Below are 21533 nucleotides of genomic sequence, written 5' to 3'. Positions count from 1 at the left end.
AAAGCCAGTAATATTTATGCAAGGCGGCGGCCGCTCCAGAAATCGGCACTTAGGTTATCGACACCACTCAATTTCGCGAATAGATTTCGGATTTTTCTACTATTGAGTGCATAGAAATATACACAATGTATTAGAGCAGGGATGGTCAACACGCGGCCCGCACGCCGCTTGCGGCCCGAGAAAAATATGCGGCCCGCCAAGCGTTTCTAAAATTGTTTTTTTGACATTTTCCCATCAATATTGTTGTTATAAAATTGAGAATAGATTTCGGATTTTTCTACTATTGAGTCCATTGGAAGATATACAATGTATTAGAGCAGGGATGGGCAACACCCGGCCCGTTAAAAATGTTGATGCACTAATATGCGGTCCGCCAAACATTTCTAAAACTTAATTTAAATTTTCAACTTTTTCCCTTCTATATTGGTCATATAAAATTGCGAAAAGATTTCGGATTTTTCTACTATTGAGTGTATAGAAATATATACAATATAGTAAAGCAGAGATGGTCAACACGCGGCCCGCATACCGTTTGCGGCCCGCTAAACAAGTTTATACGGCCCGACAAGTAGGTATTTCTTAAATTGAAGTAATTTTTTTAACTTTCTCCTATGAATATTGTTGTTATAAAAATAATTGTATTAAAACGGTAGTAAATATTAAACGGAAACATTTATTTCTGCCATGTTATTCACTTGTCGGCGACTTGTTCGCACATGCAATACGCGCCGCGTCTGCACGAGTTTTTATTTTGCATTAAAAGTTGTATATGAAATCTGTTTACAGTAAATTCTCGTCAACAACATAATAGCAACGTAAGCAGTAAATCTCGTTAAGTCTGCTAGCATAGTGCAATCGGTCCTTCTAAGTCTTTATGGTCATCATTATAGTTTATTCTTAGAAAAAAAAACTAAAGAGTTTATTATAAGTAAAATTCTGTACATAACTAACAAGTGTTACTATATATCCCGCATATATAGTAAATAAAAAAAAATAAAAAATTAACTAAGAAGTTTATTATAAATAAAATTATGTAAATAACTAACAAGTGTTACTATAAATGCGGGCCGCCTAAATTTTTTTAAATTTAAATTAGCCCGTTGATGAAAAATGTTGATCACCCCTGTACCCCTCCGATCGATCCCCCGTCCAATTCAAACGGGGATCGAAATTACGACGGCCTGAGCCGAGGTTCGACCCCTAGTGGTGCCCTCAGACTAAAGTCGTATCCGTCAGGCAGGAGTTGGCCTTCAGCCGCTCCATAAGTCCTTCCGCGGGTTTGGAGTGCCATCTGCACTCGCCCCTATCGTCCGGTGAAGCTGTAAAGGCCAGCTACGGCCAACAGCATTAGAGTAGTCCGAAAAAAAAACCCCTGTATTAGAGCCATAAAAAGAGGCTCTCCGCATCGGAGTTATAAAAATAGACCAGCATAGTGCAGTAACTCCTTATAAGTTTTATGGTCATAATTATAATTTATTAATAGAATAAAAAATATATAAAATTAACTAAAAAGTTTATTATAAATAAAATTATGTAAATAACTAACAAGTGTTACTATAAATGCGGGCCGCTTAAAATTTTTTAAATTAGTGAATGTATTTTAATTTATATTTTAACTTAATTTAATATTAATTTTTGATATTATTGGTATTATTATTATTTTTGTGTGTGTATTTTGTGTCTGTAGTCTGTACGTACTAACATTAATTATAAGAAATCTGTAATACTAACAAAGTGGGCAATTAAGCCTGATAATAAATACATTATTATTATTAAATTTAAATTAGCCCGTTGATGAAAAATGTTGATCACCCCTGTTAGAGCCATAAAAAGAGGCTCTCCGCATCGGAGTCATAAAAATAGATGTACAGCGCGTAACGCGCGTTCCGCATCGATAATTCAAGATTACTTACCGCAGACGTTGCCGATAGATTTCTCATTTCTAGTATTTACTTAGGTCTATGTGGATGCGAAATTGACACTTGCAACGTGGCGTTAAAGCTCATATCGCTGTGTGTGCGAGTTAATATTGATAATTACGTTATATATTTTATTACCAATAGATTTGTGTTTTAGACACTTGCAATAAAGCTTAAATCTCTTTGTACGCGGCTGAAAATTCCTATTTTGAAAATTATTTAATTTATATTATTTAAAATAGTTATACGTCAACCTAATTTCATCCTTGCTATGTGGTCGTAAAGCTTAAATCTCTTTGTACGCGGCCTAATATTCCTATTTTGAAAATTATTCAATTCATTTTATTTAAAATAGTTTTACATCAACCTAATTTGATGCTTGCTATGTGGTAGTAAAGCTTAAATCTCTTTGCACGCGGCCTATTGTTCCTATTTTGATATATATTTATAATATTTTTACGCCAATCTAATTTGATGCTTGCAACGTGGTAGTAAAGCTTGAATTGCTCTGTACTACATACACATATATTTTTAAATAATTTCATACTTTTTTATTGAAAATTAAAAGTATTTTTACTATTGTTCTTACGATATGTGTTCATTCATGTTTTACTTTTTTTTTGTAATTTATTTTTAAATGTAATAAATATATGAACAAAAATATTTAAGTATTTATTTGAATAATAGAAATAATATCTACAGATCGTGAAGCCTGTTTCACTGTTCATCATTGATATCTAAACCAGATTGCATTCCCTGACTATGTTAGCTACAGTGCATTATCATTTTATCAAATCATAATTTCCAACTGTATACTTATAATTAGGTTGGTCGAGCGCAGTGATGGCTGGCTCATCCGTCATACTCGTGAACGAATAATTTACTCTTATTTAGTTACTCAAACAGTTGTGTATTTAAGATTTAAATAATCCTTGCAAGTTTACAATCGACTTGTAAATGTATACTTAAGGAATATTAAAAGAGCAACACGCAAGTTTCTCGCTCGTTCTTCTTGTGATGAGACAGCTTTCCGAACGAGCGGTAGATTAAAAAAAATGTTATGACTATTCAAAAGTGCTTTAATTAGGTTTATTTGAACAAATGAATTTCTATTCTATTCTATTCTAAATTTTGACGAATTAGTGCCATTTGGTAGTTTAAATTCACACAGTTAAATTTAAAAATGTCAAGTTACAACAATTATTTAAATAGCTACACGCAAGTTTCTTGCTCGTTCTTTTTGTGCTGAGACAGCTTTCCGAATAAGTAGTAGACTAAAAAATGAGCATGGCTGTGCATAAAAATGCATAAATTTAAGTTCATTTGAATAAAAAAAAATCTATCCTATTCTACTAGCCTACTATGTATCTACATACAGAAATATTTGGATGCATGTATGTTTGTTACTCTTTCGTCTAATTACTGAATGGTTTTTAATGAAACTTTATACTAGACGTAGATGTAGCAAGAAATATATATCTTACTAATATTATTGACCTCCGTTGTCTAGCGGTCTAGCACACCGCTTTACGTTCGATGGTCGCGGGTTCGATTCCTCGCACGGCACAAACATTTGTATTCATGAGTATGATTGTTTGGATCGGTCTGGGTGTTTTCTATGTATAATTTGATACGAAATTAAATGATATTTTTATGTATCAATACATACATATTTCATAAATATGTATGTATTTATGAAAATAAAAAAATATATGTACCTTTATCTAGTACCCATAACACAAACTTTAGCTAGCTTAACTTGGGACTAGATGGCGCTGTGTGAATTGTCCTGAGATTATTATTATTATTATTATAAATATATATATATATATATATAAACGATGAAGTTTGTAAGTGTCAATGGATGGATGTTTATTACTCTTTCACGCAAAAACTACTGAATGGATTTTAATGAAACGTTACAATCATATAGATTATACATCAGAATCATTACATAGTATAAAACAAAGTCGCTATCGCTGTCCGTCCGTTGCTTTTTTGAATGGATGTTAGAGCTACGCCACAACTCTCTCAAATGAAAATTCAAAATATCTTTATTCATATAGGTCTATTACAAACTCTTATGATATGTCAAATGTACCGTCAGTTTGGAATGATTCCGAGATGAGGAGAACTGACAAGAAACTCAACTCGTATTCTTTTCAAATAAATGTTGTATATTATATAAAAAAATACATCTATTAAAAAGAGCAACCCACAAGTTTCTTGCTCATTCTTCTTGTGATGACTGATATGACTATTCAAAAGTGCTTGTAATGAGTTTATTTGAATAAAGATTATGTCTAAAAATTTCTTTCTTCTAATTTCATGTTTAGAATAGTACAGATTCATTCATATATGTTCTTATATTAGGGATTTTTTAAGTTCATCTATTTAAAATAAAATCATTACCCTTAATTAAATAGTATAAAATGAAGTCGTTGTCGCTGTCTGTCCGTCCCTATGTATGCTTAAATCTTTAAAACTACGCAACGGATTTTGAAACGGTTTTTTTAATGGATAGAGTGATTCATGAGGAAGGTTTATATATATATAATATGTACACCCGTGCGAAGCCGGGGCGAGTAGCTAGTAACATATAAGCTATTGGAGGCGTCAGGGAGTGAAAGAGTGGACTGTTATAGATTCTCCAATGCGTTTATTACTAGAACTTTATATTACAACGCTTTAGCCCGACATTAATAATACGGAACGCTATGAAAATAAACTAAAGATGCGCGTGCGGTTGATACGGCGTTAAAAATCAGTGTGTCGCTGAGTGCGGCCGGCAGCCGGCCGCAGCTATATTGTCCGACGCCCCGCGCCCCCGGGTCTCCCCGGGGACATCATCGCGCTCGCTGTTTATGGCTTGACCATAGACTCCCCGCGTTGAAGTGCCAAGTTCAAAGCTCTTGACAGGCAGGGGGCATATGGTATTGTATGCCCGGCGAATGACACCCCTCTTCGTTTGGATGTCTGCAACCCTTGCTACGCCGTCTCTTCCAGGCAGGACACGTACAACGCGTCCCAGAAGTCACATCAAGGGGGCAGACGTCTTCTCCTTGATAACGACGAACATTCCCTCTTTCAGCTCGCCATAGGACCGGTGCCATTTGGTTTTCTGTTGGAGCCATACAACATACTCATTAGAAAATCGACTCCAGAAGTGTTGCTTGAGTAGCTCGATGCGTTGGAAACGCTGAAGAGAGCTAGCTCGGCGATTGACGATATCAGGATGCGGCAAACAGATCAGAGATCGTCCAACAAGGAAGTGAGCAGGAGTAAGGGGATATAAGTCGGATGGATTATCAGATAGAGGTGTGAGGGGGCGAGAATTTAGGATGGCTTCTATTTGAATAAGAAGAGTAGCCATTTCTTCATAGTTTAAGTGAGTCATGTCCAAAACGCGCCTAAGATGATGTTTTACGGATCGCACGAGTGACTCCCATAAACCACCGAAGTGAGGAGTGTAGGCAGGTATGAATGAAAAGTTGATACCTATTTCAGCTAAACCCGAAGTCAAGGATGATTGTGTGAGAAGTTTGGAGAGCTCATGGAAAGTTCCAACAAAGGTCGTGCCGTTGTCCGAGAACAGCGTCTGCGGCTTACCTCGACGTGCTATAAACCTGTGTAGTGCTGCAATAAAAGCTTCTTTGGTTAAATCAGAAACAAGCTCCAGATGCACGGCCTTTGTGGCTAGACACACAAACACACAAATATATGATTTTATAAGTTTACAGCCTCTACCTTTGCGGTCAGCTATCAGCATTGGTCCAGCATAATCGACACCTGTTTCTAAGAAGGGAAATTCTAAATGGACTCGTTTTTCTGGTAGGTTACCCATCAAGGGCTGGACAGTCTTCCCCCTGAATCTACTGCACCTAACACATGAACGAACTATACGTTTCGCTAAAATAGTGCCGCCTATTGGCCAATAATTATGTCTGGCGGTGGCTAGTAGTAATTGTGGACCAGAGTGCATGTGTTTTTTATGAAGCATTTCGAATATTAATTCACATAAGCGATGTTTACCTGATAGAAGGATAGGATGTTTGACGTTGTAGTCGTAGTGAGAATCACTAAGCCTGCCACCCACGCGGATGAGGTAGTCAGGACCAACAAACGGTGTCAATGACAGAAGTCTATTTTTATGGGGTAAATGCTTATTGAGTAATAGTAACTCACGTTCCTCAGGGAATGAATCCTGCTGAGCTGTACGTAATAGAACATTTGTGGCATTATTTAATTCTAATAATGACAAGTTATTGTTTAATTTACTTGCATTTTTATGGCAGTTATTAATGAACCTTAAGACAAATGCAAGTACACGTTGTAATTTTGTAAGCGATGAAAATTTATTTATTAGTGATGAAATTAAATTGGTGTTATTATTATTTATTGATAGCTTGTTATTAATATGGAATGTTTGAATTGTTTCTGGTAAATTGGAAGTGTATTTATTTGGATTAGTTGGCCATTGAGAGGAATCTAATTTTAAAAAAGCAGGGCCTGTCCACCACAACGAGGAATTACCTAATAAATCTGCTCTAACACCTCGAGACACTAAATCTGCCGGGTTGGATTTGGTAGGTACATACCGCCAATAATGACAATTTTCTTGTATTTCTAAAACTCGGTGACGTACGAATGGTTTAAGATGGTTTGGTGGAGAAGAGAGCCAGCCTAAGACGATGGTAGAATCAGTCCAAAATACACTACGACTAAATTCAAGAGTAACCGACGTTATTACCTTCATGAATAGTCGTGCTCCTAAGAGCGCGCCACATAGTTCAAGTCGTGGAATGGTGGTGGTTTTAATTGGAGCTATCTTATTTTTGGAAGCCAAAAGACGGACATCAATTGATTCATCGCTAGCTATACTTCTTACGTATATGCATGTACCATATGCCTTCTCCGAAGCATCTGTAAATATATGTATTTCTGTTTTATTTGTTTTGTCGTTTTTAATGCACCTAGGAATTTCAAGTTTATTTAACTGTGGTAGAAACTGTATAAACTCTGACCAAATAATTTCTATGTCTTTTGGGACCCTTTCATCCCAAGAGCATTTATGTATCCACAATTTTTGCATTAATATTTTTGCTTCAACAATGCATGGTGATACTAAACCTAGAGGATCAAACACTTGCGAAATTGTAGACAAAATAAATCTCTTTGTTACTTTATCTTGCGGTGTAATATTAATAGAAAATGATAAATAATCAGTTGAACACTTCCAATAAATACCTAATGTTTTTGCACATTCTTTTGCACTAAGATCTACGCTACTAGATATCTCATTATTTTGGTTTATACTATTTAAAATAAACAAATTATTTGAATGCCACTTTCTTAAATTAAATTTGGCTGAATTAAGTGTATCAATAACACCTTGACATAATGATATACAGCCTTCAATTGTATCATGACCAGACAAAAAATCGTCAACATAAAAATCATGACAAATAGCGCGTTTTACTTGAGAATCACTGGACTCATGACCTAATTGTGTGAGACATCTAGTGGCTAGAAACGGCGCTGATGCCGTGCCGTAAGTAAGTGTATTTAGGGTATATGATTTAATTGGGTGGGAGGGATCGAACCTCCATAATATTTTTTGTAATGGACGTTGTGATTCATGTAATAATATCTGCCGATACATTTTTTCAATGTCGGCTGACACAACAAATTTATGTTGTCGAAAGCGTAATAATATAGCTAATAAATCGTCCTGCACAGTAGGACCTACGCGTTGTATGTCATTAAGAGACTTGCCTGAGGACGTAGGGGCAGAACCATCGAATACAACACGTAGTTGTGTGGTTGTACTAGTTTTAAGAACGCCATGATGTGGCAAGTAGCATTGAATTGTGTTTTTATTACTACTACATGTATCTTCATTCAAATGTCCCAGATTGGCATATTCATTTATAAATTCTATATATAGACGTTTCAAATGTACGTCTCTTTCTAAGCGACGCTCAAGGGAAAGAAATCTATTTTTTGCAGCATTATATGAATTGCCTAAAACGTCAGGAGGCTCCCTGAGCGGCATATAAACTACAAACCGTCCATCTATGTTACGCTGTGTAGAATTTATAAAATCACGTTCACATGCCTGTTCTTCTGGAGTGAACTCATAATTTGATGTAATTGTATCTAGTTCCCAAAATCGGGTTAAGTCGGTATGGTCGTTTGAAAACATACATATATGTTGTTTGGGACTAGGTTGAAAAATGCTACCAGAAACCAACCAACCGAGTTTGGTTTCAAAAAGAGTTGGCTTGTGCTTGCCTAGTTGGATACGATTTGTACCGATCACATTCCAGAAGACGTCCGCACCTACAAGGATATCAATGGATGACGGCACGTTGAAATTTGGATCGGCTAAGCAAACCCCAGGCGGTATTTCTAAGTTATGCACATCTATATATGTATTTGGAAGTAAGGCAGTGATGTTAGGTAAAACGAAACAATTGATATCCGTCCTGTAGCCACCACAATAAGACTCCAATGTAAGAGAGCATGACAATGAACTCGTGGATACCTGATGATTGATGCCTGTTACTCTTGAATTCGTAGCGTTGGTAAGAAGATTGAGTTTGGCACAAAATTCCTTTGTGACAAAGTTTCCTGTGCTTCCATTGTCTAATAAGACTCTAGCGGCATGTGATTTTCCATGGCCGTCGAGCACCTTGACCATAGCTGTGGATAGCAAAATATGGTTTGTGTTAATTAAAGACTGAGATGGTTCAGCAGATAACACAACGCTGTCATGTGCGACAGGCTCATTATGAATATCGAGATGAAGAAGCGTGTTGTGTTTGGATTTGCAATATTTGCAATGTGACAATTTACAGCGTGATTCGTGGTGACCAGGCCGAAGGCAATTTAAGCATATTTTGAAGGTCTTAGCCTTTTCAATACGCGTCTCAACAGGAAGCTTTCTGAAGGCATCACAATTAAATAAATAGTGCTCATAAAAGCATAATGGACATGAAAATGATTTATTTTTACCTGAAGAAATTATAAAGCTATTGGATTTATGAATATGATTAGATTCAGAATTACCTCTGTTATTTTTTGCCTCCTCCAAAGTCTCCAAAAGATCTGCTCTGTTAGTTAAAAAGGTTAAAAAAATATCTAAAGTAGGTGGATCGTTGCGATTGTTTCTGTATTCCTCCCATTCCCTATTTGTGATAATATCTAATTTAGTTGACATCATATAAATTATTAAAGTATCCCAACTTTCTGTAGGTTGGTCAAGCGTAGCCAAAGCTTTAAGATTTTTATTTGTGACATCAACTATGTAACGCAAGGCTTTACTAGACTCTTTTTTGATGGCATTTACATTGAAAAGGGCGTGAACATGATTGTTTACAAGCAAGCGTTTATTATCGTACCTCTTGCACAACAATTCCCATGCGGCAGCATAATTCTCAGCCTTAAAATCTAAGCTTTTGATGACAAGGGCTGCACTGCCTTGCAAACAAGCACGAAGATAATGAAATTTGTTTATGTCGTCAATGACCGTGCTGGAATGAACTATAGAAATGTAGGTATCGCGGAATTCAAGCCAATGCTGGTAACTGCCATTGTAAAAAGGTAGCTGTATCTTGGGAAGACGTACGAAACTATTGTGTTTGTGCGCACAAGCATCATGAGAGCTTACCTCGTGATTTGAGGAATGTGACGAAGTTGATGATGACTGGCACAGGGTTTTAGCAGTCGCGACAGCCGAGTAATACTGGTTCTCGAACACGTCTCGTTCCTGATACCTCTGATCAGGATCGTCAGCGAGTTCCTCGATCTCACCCTGAAGATTATCAAAGTCAGAATATAGTAATTCCATTTTATCAATACGCGATTGCAGTTCAAATTGAATAGCTGCATTGCTAACAGCGGAACTTTCTTTTAAAATATTAATATAATTGCAAAAATTTGTAAGTTTACTTTTAAATGTTCCACGTCTTTTAATTAATTGATTTAGTTGTGTTGATTTAGATTCTGACATTGTAAACGTTAATTAAGATGAGTTGAATGAATACTATATGATGAAGTTGAATTGCAAATAAAAGGAAATAAAAAAGAATAATTATTTTTATTTTGTTATAGGTGATTGTTTTAAATTACTATTTTTATAAAGTAGCAAATAGAAACGATACTAATCTGTTTAATGTTTCTGCACCACGCTTCGCAGTTTTAAAAAACAGTAGTACAAAGTCGAACTACCGAACGACCTAGGAAAAAAAAAAAAACAAAAATTAATACACAGTAATAGAAATATTGTATACTTATTGGTTATTAGTGAAGCAACTAAACGCAGACTAATGTTATTAATTGCATTTCTACTATTTACAAGTTGCAAGATCAATTATTTGTTTTAAGGTTATAATGTTATTAATTACGTTATGATTTTATGAAAGAATGCCACGTATTATGGTTATGAATATGATATTGATTGTGATTAATTCGTTAAATGACTGTGTGTGATTAAAATAATAATAAGATTTGCTAATCAATCACTATCTACGCATTATTATGCAGTACTACGCAGTACACTATGGAATCACGCATATATATACTATGACTGCAAATAACTAATGAAGTAAATGGCAATAACCTTTTATGGTTTGTAATGAAAATGATAATTATATGAATGGTAATTATGATGGAATGATTATGATAATGGAGAAGTTAAAGTGAAGATGATATGAGGATGGATGTGTAAAGATAAGATAATGGAACGATCTCACGGTCTTTATGCACTATCCATATAAGTAATCCTCTTCTTGTTCTTCTCTTAGTGCGTTGTAAGACCCGTAGAATTCTGGTCGGAAGACTAAACAGCAACGTTGAAGTGCGCAGTTGAAAGAAGCCAGTGCGCAGTTGAATGAAGCCAATGCGCCGTTGAAAGAAGCCAGTGCGCCGTAGATGCTGCTTGCGTCGCAATAAAATTCCAGTCGTCCAAGTAGTGGTTGAAGGACCAATTTGGAGGCGTCAGGGAGTGAAAGAGTGGACTGTTATAGATTCTCCAATGCGTTTATTACTAGAACTTTATATTACAACGCTTTAGCCCGACATTAATAATACGGAACGCTATGAAAATAAACTAAAGATGCGCGTGCGGTTGATACGGCGTTAAAAATCAGTGTGTCGCTGAGTGCGGCCGGCAGCCGGCCGCAGCTATATTGTCCGACGCCCCGCGCCCCCGGGTCTCCCCGGGGACATCATCGCGCTCGCTGTTTATGGCTTGACCAGCTATAAATTTCATGCGGATATTACCGCAAAGGTAGTGCCATATACCTAAGTTTTCAAAGAAAACATAAACAAAATTCAAAAGAAGCTTTGTACCTTTACAATAGTCGAGGTCGCGTCGCTCCCATTTCTCTGTGCAATAAAATAAGATAATATTATTAGGGGGACCAACCCGCGGATCCGAAAGCAGCGGCTGTCAAAAAAATAACGCCGCACGTTTAAAAAGATATATAGTAACGAGGAGACCGTACGTGCCGCGAGGGGTTCTATTCTGTTACATTCTCCATGCGGTTACACCGGAAATGTAATTAAATATTTTCAAGAAAATCATGTTCATCTCATTTACATATATATATATATTTTCGGATTACTCTAATGCTGTTAGCCGTAGCTGGCCTTTACAGCTTCACCGGACGTTAGGGGGCGAGTGCCGATGGCACTCCAAACCCGCGGAAGGACTTATGGAGCGGCTGAAGGCCAACTCCTGCCTTACGGATACGACTTTAGTCTGAGGACACCACTAGGGGTTCGAACCTCGGCTCAGGCCGTCGTAATTTCCCGTTTGAATTGGTATATATATATATATATATATAGTAGTTGTCAGTTTCACTGTCAGTGCATTTATGGGTATTAGACAACTGATACAAATGAAACAAAACAAAATTTTGTTAACTAGTATTTATCATATACACACGGTGGTCTAGAGGTTTATCACACCGCCTTACTTCCGATGGTCGCGGGTTCGATTCCTCGCACGACACAAGCATTTGTACTCATGAGTATGATTGTTTGTATCGGTCTGGTTTCTATAATATGTATGTATTTACGAAAAAAAAACATATCTATGTATTTGTATCAGTAGTTTAGTACCCATAAGCTTTGGGTAGCTTCATTTAGGTGTAGATGGCGCTGTGTGAATTGTCCTGAGATTATTTATTATTATTATTATTAAACTGCCTTAAAACTGTACTTTGACGAAGTTACGATATAGAATTCGTTTAAGAAGATATTCATATTGAGGTTTACAGAACAACTCAGAATCCATTCAATTTCACGTCTCTAGCAATAAAGTGTGATTGTCACGCACGTATACATTGCATAAAGCTGCGTTACTGGCGCGGGGGTGAAACGAGGGGCGGACCAACCCCAGTGGCGATTAACGCACGGAGGGTTTTTGGGAAAAAAAAAATACAGTTTTCCGTCATGCTTCTGACTCGACGGAAGTGGCCGACGTTTTATACAAAATTTTGTAGTAACTTAGATTTTTAAATGTTTAGCTATTTTCGAATATATCACAGCGCTGTCCAGTCCCAAAATATGCAGCTTGTACTGTGGGACAATATAATAGAGGACCTCGATGGTTTAGCGGTTTTGCATACCGCCTTATAGTCGCGGGTTCGATTCTTCACAATGCTATAGATTTTTTAAGTACAATGTACAACCCGTCCATCCCAGAGTCTGTACTCAATTTGCGTTCTCAATTTAAGTGCGTAACGGTTTCCATGTTGATTGTCGCATGCCTAATCCTTGTTGTTAATTAAATCAATATTTATTTAAAAGAGTATCACACAAGTTTCTTTCTCATTCTTCTTGTGATGAGTCTGCATTCCGAATGAGCGGTAGAATAAAAAAACTTGAATATTCAAAAGTGCTTATATTAAGTTTATTTGAATTAAGATTAATTCTATTTCTATTTCCATCCAGCTAAACCCAAGCTTGTAGTCGCGGGTTCGATTTCTTTCGATGCTATAGATTTTTTTAGGACAATATACACTCTAGCCATCTAGTCCCAAGCTAAGAGCTTTTGTTATGGGTAAATAACAGCTTTAAATACATAAATATATGTTTTTATTATTATATAGATAGGAAACACCCAGACCAATACAAACAATCATACACATGAACACAAAGTTTGTACGCGAGGAATCGAATCTACGAACACCCAAACCAATACAAATAAACATAGATAAGAATAGAAAGTTTGTACCGCGCGAGGAATCAAACCCGCAACCATCGTAGATAAGAGCTACACCGCTACACCACCGAGGGTATCAAGAATAGAAATACATGATGTATAATATATCAGGATACTAATTTTTTTTAATATATATTTTATCTTTACATCTCAATCCCATAAGTAGAACGCGAAATTGGTATGGCGGGCTTGTCTGATGTATGTCTGTGCATAATGATATATAGTGACAGTGGCAAGACTAGTGTTTCACTTCACCCCATGCATTCTGTCTGTCAAGTACAATTTATTGCACCTGGTATTACGAATAATTGTATTAACGTAAAAATAGTTGGTAATATTGAAATTACACAACATCTATACATATTACCAAAATTGGAGTGTCATAAGTTTGTAATATTGAAATAACCGTTTTTTACTACATGAATATAAATGCGGTACATACACCAAAATAATATTTTTTACAATTTTTGTCTCTCTGTCTGTCTGTCTGTTTGTTCCGGCAAATCTGTGAAATGGCTGAACCGATTTAGACGGGACTTTTATTTGTAGGTAGGTGATGTAATAAGGATTAACATAGGCTACCTTTAATTTAGAACAATAAAGTTAAATTCCACGAGGACGAAGTCGAGTGTACAGCCAGTCATATATATATATATATATATATATAACACACACGCCGGGACTTTTATTGGTCGCCCGGGTATACGTGTATTATATATATAATCATTCCTCTAGAATCACTCGATCTATTAAAAAAACTTTTTAAAATCCGTTGCGTAGTTTTAAAGATTTAAACATATATAGGTGTCCCTATATATGTTTAAATCTTTGACAGCGACAGCGACTTTATTTTGTACTATGTAATGATAAGTGTGCGAAATTTCATACACCTCCAATCGCGCAGTTTCCTAAAAATGGGGCACAAGGGTTATTAATTCAGGTATTAATATAATGGTGATAATTTACACAGTATCTAGTCTCATGTTAAGCAGAGCTTGTGCTAAGGGTACTGGACAACATCTATAAATATGTAAAAAAAAAAGTTTTTTTTATAACACAGGGGACAAACGTGCATGCGGCTCACCTGATGGTAAGTGATTACCGCCGCCCATGAGCACCCGCAACACCAGGGGAATTGCAAGCACGTTCTCGGCCGTTTAAAAAGGAATAAGCTCTTTTGTTGAAGGTTTCAATATCGTATCGGTTCGGAAATACCATTAAAGAAGGAGGAGATTCCACAATGTGGTTGTGCGTGGCAAAAAGTTTCTAGAAAACCGCACTGTGGAAGACCGCCATTCATCCAGATGATCAGGACGGTATTTCAGTATTATTAATACATACAAACTATACATTTAAAATATCCAGACCAAAACAAACAATCATGCCCATGAATACAAATGTGTGCGTTGTGCAAGGAATCGAACCCGTGACGCTCGGAAGTAGGACGGTGTACTAAACAGCTGGATCATCAAAACCGTCCTATTAAATATTTAAAGTTACATACATTAATTTAGTTAGATAAATAGTATCTGAGGTTCATACCCATTATTCTTTGCAAGTTGATTTTGAACTGTACAGCTTCACCGGACGATAGAGGGCGAGTGCAGATGGAGTTTGAGAGAAACCCGCGGAAGGACTTATGGAGCGGCTGAAGGCCAACTCCCGCCTGACGGATACGACTTTAGTCTGAGAGCACCGCTAGGGGTTCGAACCTCGGCTCAGGCCATCGTAATTTCGATCCCCATTTGAATTGGACGGGGGATCGATTAATAAGATGAATATTCAAAAGTATTTGACGACCTCGGTGGTCTAGCGGTTTAGCACACCGCTTTACGTCCGATGGTCGCGGGTTCGATTCCTCGTACGGCACAAACATTTGTATTCATGAGTATGATTGTTTGTATCGGTCTGGGTGTTTTCTATGTATAATATGTAAGTATTTACGAAAAAAAAACTATGTATTTGTATCAGGTATCTAGTACCCATAACACAAGCTTTAGCTAGCTTAACTTGGGTCTAGATGACGCTGTGTGAATTGTCCTGAGGTATTATTATTATTATTTAAACTAAGTTTATTTGTATTCAATTGTGATATCTACAAGTGTTAATAGAATGTATTATCACATACAACTGGCACGTGACATTCATAATCAGTTATTAATTAGTTTAATTATTCTATAACTAGCTACTCGCTACGACTTTGCCCGAATATACATATATTATACATATAAACCTTCCTCTTGAAACACTCTATCTATTAAAAAAACTGCTTCAAAATCCGTTGCGTAGTTTTAAAGATTTAAGCATACACAGAGACAGACAGTGAGAGCGACTTTGTTTTATACTATGTAATGAGGATTTGCCGTGTCGATACCATATTTATATCTACATGAATCCAAAACGCTATATATATAAGATTTATATTAATAGCTACTATTGATTTTTATTTCTATGAATTGATCATAAAGGAAAGTATTGTGTTACCGTGGGATAGTTCATTCAGTTATTCAGGTAGGTCATCTCTTATAGAAATAAAAGTAGCCTAAGTTACTCCTTATTAATTCAGCTACCTGCCAAAAAAAGTCCCGTCAAAATCGGTCCAGCCATTTCAGAGATTAGCCGGAACAAACAGATAGACAGACAAAAATTGTAATTTTGGTGTAGGTATTTATATGTAAGTAGCTTTGACGTGGTCTAGTGTTTTGAGTAGTCATGCTCACTAAAATGTCCAGACTTGTGGCGGCGTGGTGGGCCGGGTCATTGGGCTCCCTAAAATATGGTCTAGCGCAGTGATGGCTGGCTCATCCGTCATACTCGTGAACGGGTGCTGCTTGTAGGGACTGGTCTGCTCTAATCACTATGACTGATTTCCTCTTATTAATTGTTTAACCAGTTGGTTATATATTCAATATTTTTTCAATTTGAGTATTTAATAGAATTAGTGCTAATTGGTAGTTTGTATTCACACACTTAAACTTAAAAATGTAAAGTAATAATAAAATTATTTAAAAGAGCAACACGCAAGTTTCTTGCTCGTTCTTCTTGTGATGAGACAGCTTTCCGAACGAGCGGTAGATTAAAAAAAATGTGATGACTATTCAAAAGTGCTTCAATGTAAGTTTATTTGAATAAATGATTTTCTATTCTATTCTATTCTATTCTATATTAATATGCATGTAGTAAAAAACGGTTATTTCAGTATTACAAACAGACATTCCAATTTTATATATATGTATAGATTAAATATATTACTTATTGTAGACATCCATCCATCCATACTCACAAACTTTCGCATTTATAATATTAGCAGGATTTATAATCGTATTCACGAAAGCATCGCCGCGGTACACTGCATGTATATTATACATTACTTAACACATTTTAAATTAAACATTTAATATTACTTATTGCAGACACGCGTGTGCCTTAATGACTGCTTGCTGATTATACGTGCAGAAAATTTAATTAGAAAACATCAGCGGCAGCATCCGCGCTGGAGCTGCAGATATCTATTCCTCTGAGAGGCATCGATTGACCGAATCCTGGCCCGATCCAGGATAGGGCGTAATTTCTCCGCGAGAGACGTGCCTGGCATGCGTAATCAGACGCAATCGGTCACAGCATTTCGCTACCAGGCGCGGTTGTAGCGCATGACGTGGGAGGTAGCGGGTTTGATTATGGAAGATTTAGTTTTAGTTTTTATTAAAATATTTTCAGGATATTGTATATTCAATTATATCTATACATGTAAATAAAATTGGAGTGTATGTTTGTAATATTGAAATAACCGTTTTTTTACTATATGCATATGAATATAAAGACGAAAAACTACTACTTACTTACTATATGCATATGAATATTAAAAAAAAATTATTTTGATGTATGTACACCAAATCTCTAAATCTCTGTCTGTTTGTTTGTTCCGGCTAAGAAAAGATTTCGATTAATTCTACCCCCAAGGGGATAAAATAGGGGATGAAAGTTTGTATGAAACTTTGTCAATTTTAAACCGATCGGGCTGAGTTTGCATGCATAAAGCTACTATGACGTAGGCATTATCTGAGAAAGGATTTTGATAAATTCCACCCCTAAGGGGATAAATTAACGCGAGCGAAGCCGCGTGCAAAAGCTAGTTGATATAATAAAATTTAGTAAGATGTCCTTCCGTTTATTACTTAAGCAATGGCAGAAAATATTATCCGTATCGAACTGAGATCGAAGTGAGGGCAATCAGTCGACTTCTTACTAGAACGTTAACTCTCGCCTTTATTGTTACCGCGTAAGGACCAATGTTGGGTGCCGGTGGCAATAAATTATAGGCATTTTTCAGAACCGATCCGTCCAACTAATTTATGATAAGAACAGATAACTTTCGCTTAATTTGTTTGCTACCAACTTTAGTTGGTCCTGATTTATTGGTGTTGTATTTGTAGCTTAGTGGAAGGTTCCAAATATTGGTTCAATAGCCCAAATAACCTAAATCACGCGCGAATCGGCTTTCAGGTGGGGAAGAATGTCCATTTATGTGTGTCCAAAAAGAAGAAGAAAGAGCACGTCTTTCGCGACAGATTAGCTGGTCCGTCAAGCGACTTTCCTCACAATGCTCCACCAGTACTTCAGCCAACTAAATGGCGCTAGCCGACTTCACCACTAAGATGACAAAGAACGATGCTGAGGTGGTCTACCCCAGCAGTATGCTCGGGTAATGAGCATATGCTCGAGACCCATACCTCATCTTGAGGGCCCACGGAAGACAGCAAGAAGAGAGAAAGAGCGCGCTCACGCCGTGAGCTTGCGCATTTCCGCGTCCTTCCTGGGTTCTTTAGCGCCATTTTGTAATAATTAATTGTCATTACAAAATGGCGGATCTTATTATGAAGCAAAGATATGGAGTTATTGAAAAAAATTTCAATCATCATCCAGAAAATAAATTGTAGGAATTTGAGCAATAAAAAAATAAAATAAAATTATTTAAAGAATTATTAAGTAAATGTTATAATTCCACAAATGATTATTTAAATGACATTACTGGAAATAATAATAATTATAATAATAGTTGCAATAGAGGTAAGAACACAATGGCGAGCTGATACTGTACATACTGTACCTATTGTACTTTCTTCTACGGGTATTGTACCCAAAACACTTCAAAATAGTCTGCAAACATTAAATATTCATCCATCCAAAACATATCTCCTACAGAAAGCCACAATATTAAATACCTGTCGCATAACCCGAAAATTCTTAACCTCCTCAACAATATCTTCACCCAGCACAACCTCTCCCACACTTGGCTAAGGCCCGTGTAGGTGAGTATTACCTTCTTTTAAATCCATAAAAGAAGTACTACAAGAATAATAATAATAATTGTTAAAATAATAGTAATGTAATATTAATATCATTGTAATTTTTTATAAGCCGGAAACGGTTTGAAAAACATGTTTGAAACTATTACAATCATAAGACAATGTACTCATGTTCCAGTAAATAAATAAATTGAAGTGAAAATGCATAAATATTAGTCGTGTTTTGGAAAATAAAATCTGTGGTTTTAAAAATATAATTTTAAAAAGTGAAATGACACACGCCTAGTCATAAGTGAAAACAAAAAATTTGTCAAATGGAAAATGTCATTATAGCCCTCCTGAATGCAGTGCGGTGGTACAGGTATGGTTAACGTATCTAATGGTAAGTGGTAATCGACGCCTGGTTACCACTTACCGTCAGGTGGGATATCTGCTTGTTATTACGGAATTAGGTCACACCTGATTACCTCTGCCTATAAAAATCTGACAAACTAGACGAATCGATGATCATCCTTTTAAAACGATTTGTACTTTGTTCCTAAATATTTTAATAAGTTATAGATATGAAAATATATATGCTAAAAGTTGATTGCGTCTGTTATTAAATTATTATTTTTTAATACGTGTTTTTCTAAAGTCTCAAATATTAAAAAAACTAAGCAACCAATACAATGCTATTAAGTTTATTAAAAAACACAATATGGAAACAAATATTAATAGTTAATAAGTGTACGGTCGTTCGCGTTAATTTTATGGTTTTGTTTATTGAATACACGTGAGCCGTTGGTGCGCAGGAGTGCGAGGAAGTACGGGCGGCCTTGACGGTGCGCACGCGCATTTGCGCGTTATATCCTGGTCAGATACGACATATACAAGTTATATATAAGCGTATACAAACAATTACGTACAAGTTGTAAGGTCCAAAGTCTTAAGATCTTGCGTGAAATAAATCCTATTTAATTGATAAAGTGTGGGAAGTCAAAACACATATTTTCGCGGAGCAAGCAAAGCGAAAAAGAAAAGAAAATAGACTAAATAAATAAAACGCAAATAAGAATGGACCTTCAGCCTATAGACAATAAAGATTAGTTAAGTAAAGCCATACTGCAAAAAATCAACAAATTACAGATAAATGTGTCTACCTCTGGAAATCGGTTAACGACACTGTTGAGTAGACTCAGTGCAATAGAAATTTGACGCTCGTTTCAATCGTAGGTTTCTTCATCGGAAGAAATAGAAATAGAAATAATCTTTATTCAAATAAACTCGTTACAAGCACTTTTGAACAGTTGTATTTTTGATTCTACCACTCATTCGGAACGCAGATTCATCACAAGAAGAATACGCAAGGAACTTGTGTGTTGCTCTTTTGAGTAGATTTTGTTTTTATATATATAAACTAGCTACTCGCCCCGACTTCTCATGGGTGTACATGTATTATACATATAAACCTTCCTCTTGAATCTCTACGACTCTATCTATTTAAAAAAACGCTTCATAATCCATTGCGTAGTTTTAAAGATTTAGGTATTCATAGAGACGGACAGACAGAGCCAGCGACTTTATATTATACTATGTAATGATAATCAAGTATAAGACTAAGATATCATGTCTCTATACTATGCAATTTCACTGCTTTGTCTACTTAGGCTATAAATTCTGGTTAAATTAGGTGGGACAGAGATACCCTGCAACAAACGTACAAATTATACAAAGAAAAATCTAAACGACTCTGTGGATTTCATTGTTCCACAATCAATTCACGTATTAATTCGAGCAACTGTTTATAATTAGCATCAATAAAAATTAAAAGCACAGTAGCTATTTCAATAACTCATAGAAATGCTAATATCTGTTTAATAACAGTAACGTTTGTTTAGAAATATATATATTGTATTTAATTTGAATAATTGATAAACATGGCGTGTAATTTTTACTGGGTAATTATGAATAACTTTACATAAGTAATTGTTCGGTTCGGAAGTTAGAAATGATTTTGTATCGCGGTGATGTTTCAATTAATATAGTGTAGTTAGTGTTTAATTTAATAATTAAATTAAATTAAATTAAACTTTTAATTTAGTTTAAAAAATTAATTAAAAATAAAAGAGCTGTTACAACGATGTATCTTACTAATATTATAAAAGCGAAAGTGAGTATGTATAGACGGATGTTTGTTATTCTTTCACGCAAAAACTACTGAACGGATTTTGATGAAACTTTACAGTATTATAGCTTATGCATAATAATAACACATGGCTATGTTTTTTATTGAAATTTAACGCCAGTGAAACCATGGGCACAGATAGTAATATTTATAAAGATATTATGTAAATTAGAATTATGATAATGAATGTCAAGTAAGTGTGATGCAGACGAAACTGCGCGAGTTAGCTAGTATCACTACATAGTATAAAACAAAGTTGTTGTCGCTGTCTGTCCGTCCCTATATTTGCTTAAATCTTTACTTAAATATTTGCTTAAAGCAACGGATTTTGAAGATTTTTTTAATAGATAGAGGAATTTAAGAGGAAGGTTTATATATATAATACATGTACACCCGGACGAAACCGGGGCGAGTAAAGTGTATAATAAAAATGTATCAGATAGATAACTAATGAAAACAACGATATTATAAGTCGGACGTGTCTATGTCTAATCTAATCTATATCTAATCTAGTAGGTAGTTTTGAAACGTATGGTATATATTATACCAATTTTATTGTAATTTTTTTTATTTGAAAAATGTTAGCTACATCAACAAGTTGAAAAAATTTAACTTGTTTAGTTACTAAAAATTAACGATTTGATGATTTTAATATGGTTTTTAAGTAATTTATTAGTAGTATTTTTATATTCTTGTATTACTTAAAATTTGTATTTTATAATAATTTCATGATCTTGATATTTAGACATTGTTATAGACTTTTATTTTATTTTGTTAATTAATTAAAAGTTTTCTCGAGAGACTACAGCTCGCAGTTTCTCAAAAAGTATTATGGTTTCTTATGGGTCGGCAACGCGCACGTAACACTCTAGTGTTTCAGGCGTCCATTGGCAGCGGTAAATGTTTAC

The 21533-nt window shown here is 35.6% G+C and overlaps 2 protein-coding genes across 3 annotated transcripts; both read right to left on the bottom strand.

Annotated features, from left to right (window-relative positions):
- Positions 1-4953: 4953 nt before the first annotated feature.
- On the bottom strand, positions 4954-7267 carry LOC131844849 (uncharacterized). The gene is made up of 2 exons (XM_059193831.1): positions 6670-7267; positions 4954-5555 (listed from the first exon to the last, which is right to left on the bottom strand). The coding sequence occupies exons 1-2, from the start codon at positions 6704-6706 to the stop codon at positions 4954-4956; spliced, it is 639 nt and encodes a 212-aa protein (XP_059049814.1). The 5' UTR covers positions 6707-7267.
- Positions 7268-8535: 1268 nt separating this feature from the next.
- Positions 8536-10008, bottom strand: LOC131844840 (uncharacterized). 2 transcript variants are annotated; one of them, XM_059193818.1, is made up of 2 exons: positions 9592-10008; positions 8536-8624 (listed from the first exon to the last, which is right to left on the bottom strand). In XM_059193818.1, the coding sequence occupies exons 1-2, from the start codon at positions 9931-9933 to the stop codon at positions 8568-8570; spliced, it is 399 nt and encodes a 132-aa protein (XP_059049801.1). In that variant the 5' UTR covers positions 9934-10008; the 3' UTR covers positions 8536-8567. The 2 variants fall into 2 exon arrangements, with proteins under 2 accessions (XP_059049801.1, XP_059049802.1); XM_059193819.1 differs by lacking the exon at positions 8536-8624 and adding an exon at positions 9107-9464.
- Between the last annotated feature and the right edge of the window lie 11525 nt (positions 10009-21533).

The sequence above is a fragment of the Achroia grisella genome, unplaced genomic scaffold (assembly GCF_030625045.1).
Source record: "Achroia grisella isolate CSIRO2021 unplaced genomic scaffold, CSIRO_AGI_Agris_v1 utg4142, whole genome shotgun sequence".
Lineage (NCBI taxonomy): Eukaryota > Metazoa > Arthropoda > Insecta > Lepidoptera > Pyralidae > Achroia > Achroia grisella.
This window is presented reverse-complemented; position numbering and strand designations above follow the sequence as displayed.

What these genes read in the sequence shown, in the direction of transcription:
- LOC131844849 (XM_059193831.1), bottom strand. Translation starts at nt 6,706, where the DNA reads ATGTGGCGCGCTCTTAGGAGCACGACTATTCATGAAG. An exon ending in GAGCACGACTATTCATGAAG is followed by an intron (nt 5,556 to 6,669) that starts GTAATAACGTCG and finishes CTTTTATTGCAG; the next exon opens with CACTACACAGGTTTATAGCA.
- LOC131844840 (XM_059193818.1), bottom strand. Translation starts at nt 9,933, where the DNA reads ATGTCAGAATCTAAATCAACACAACTAAATCAATTAATTAAAAGACGT. An exon ending in CACATTCCTCAAATCACGAG is followed by an intron (nt 8,625 to 9,591) that starts GTAAGCTCTCAT and finishes TGCTATCCACAG; the next exon opens with CTATGGTCAAGGTGCTCGAC.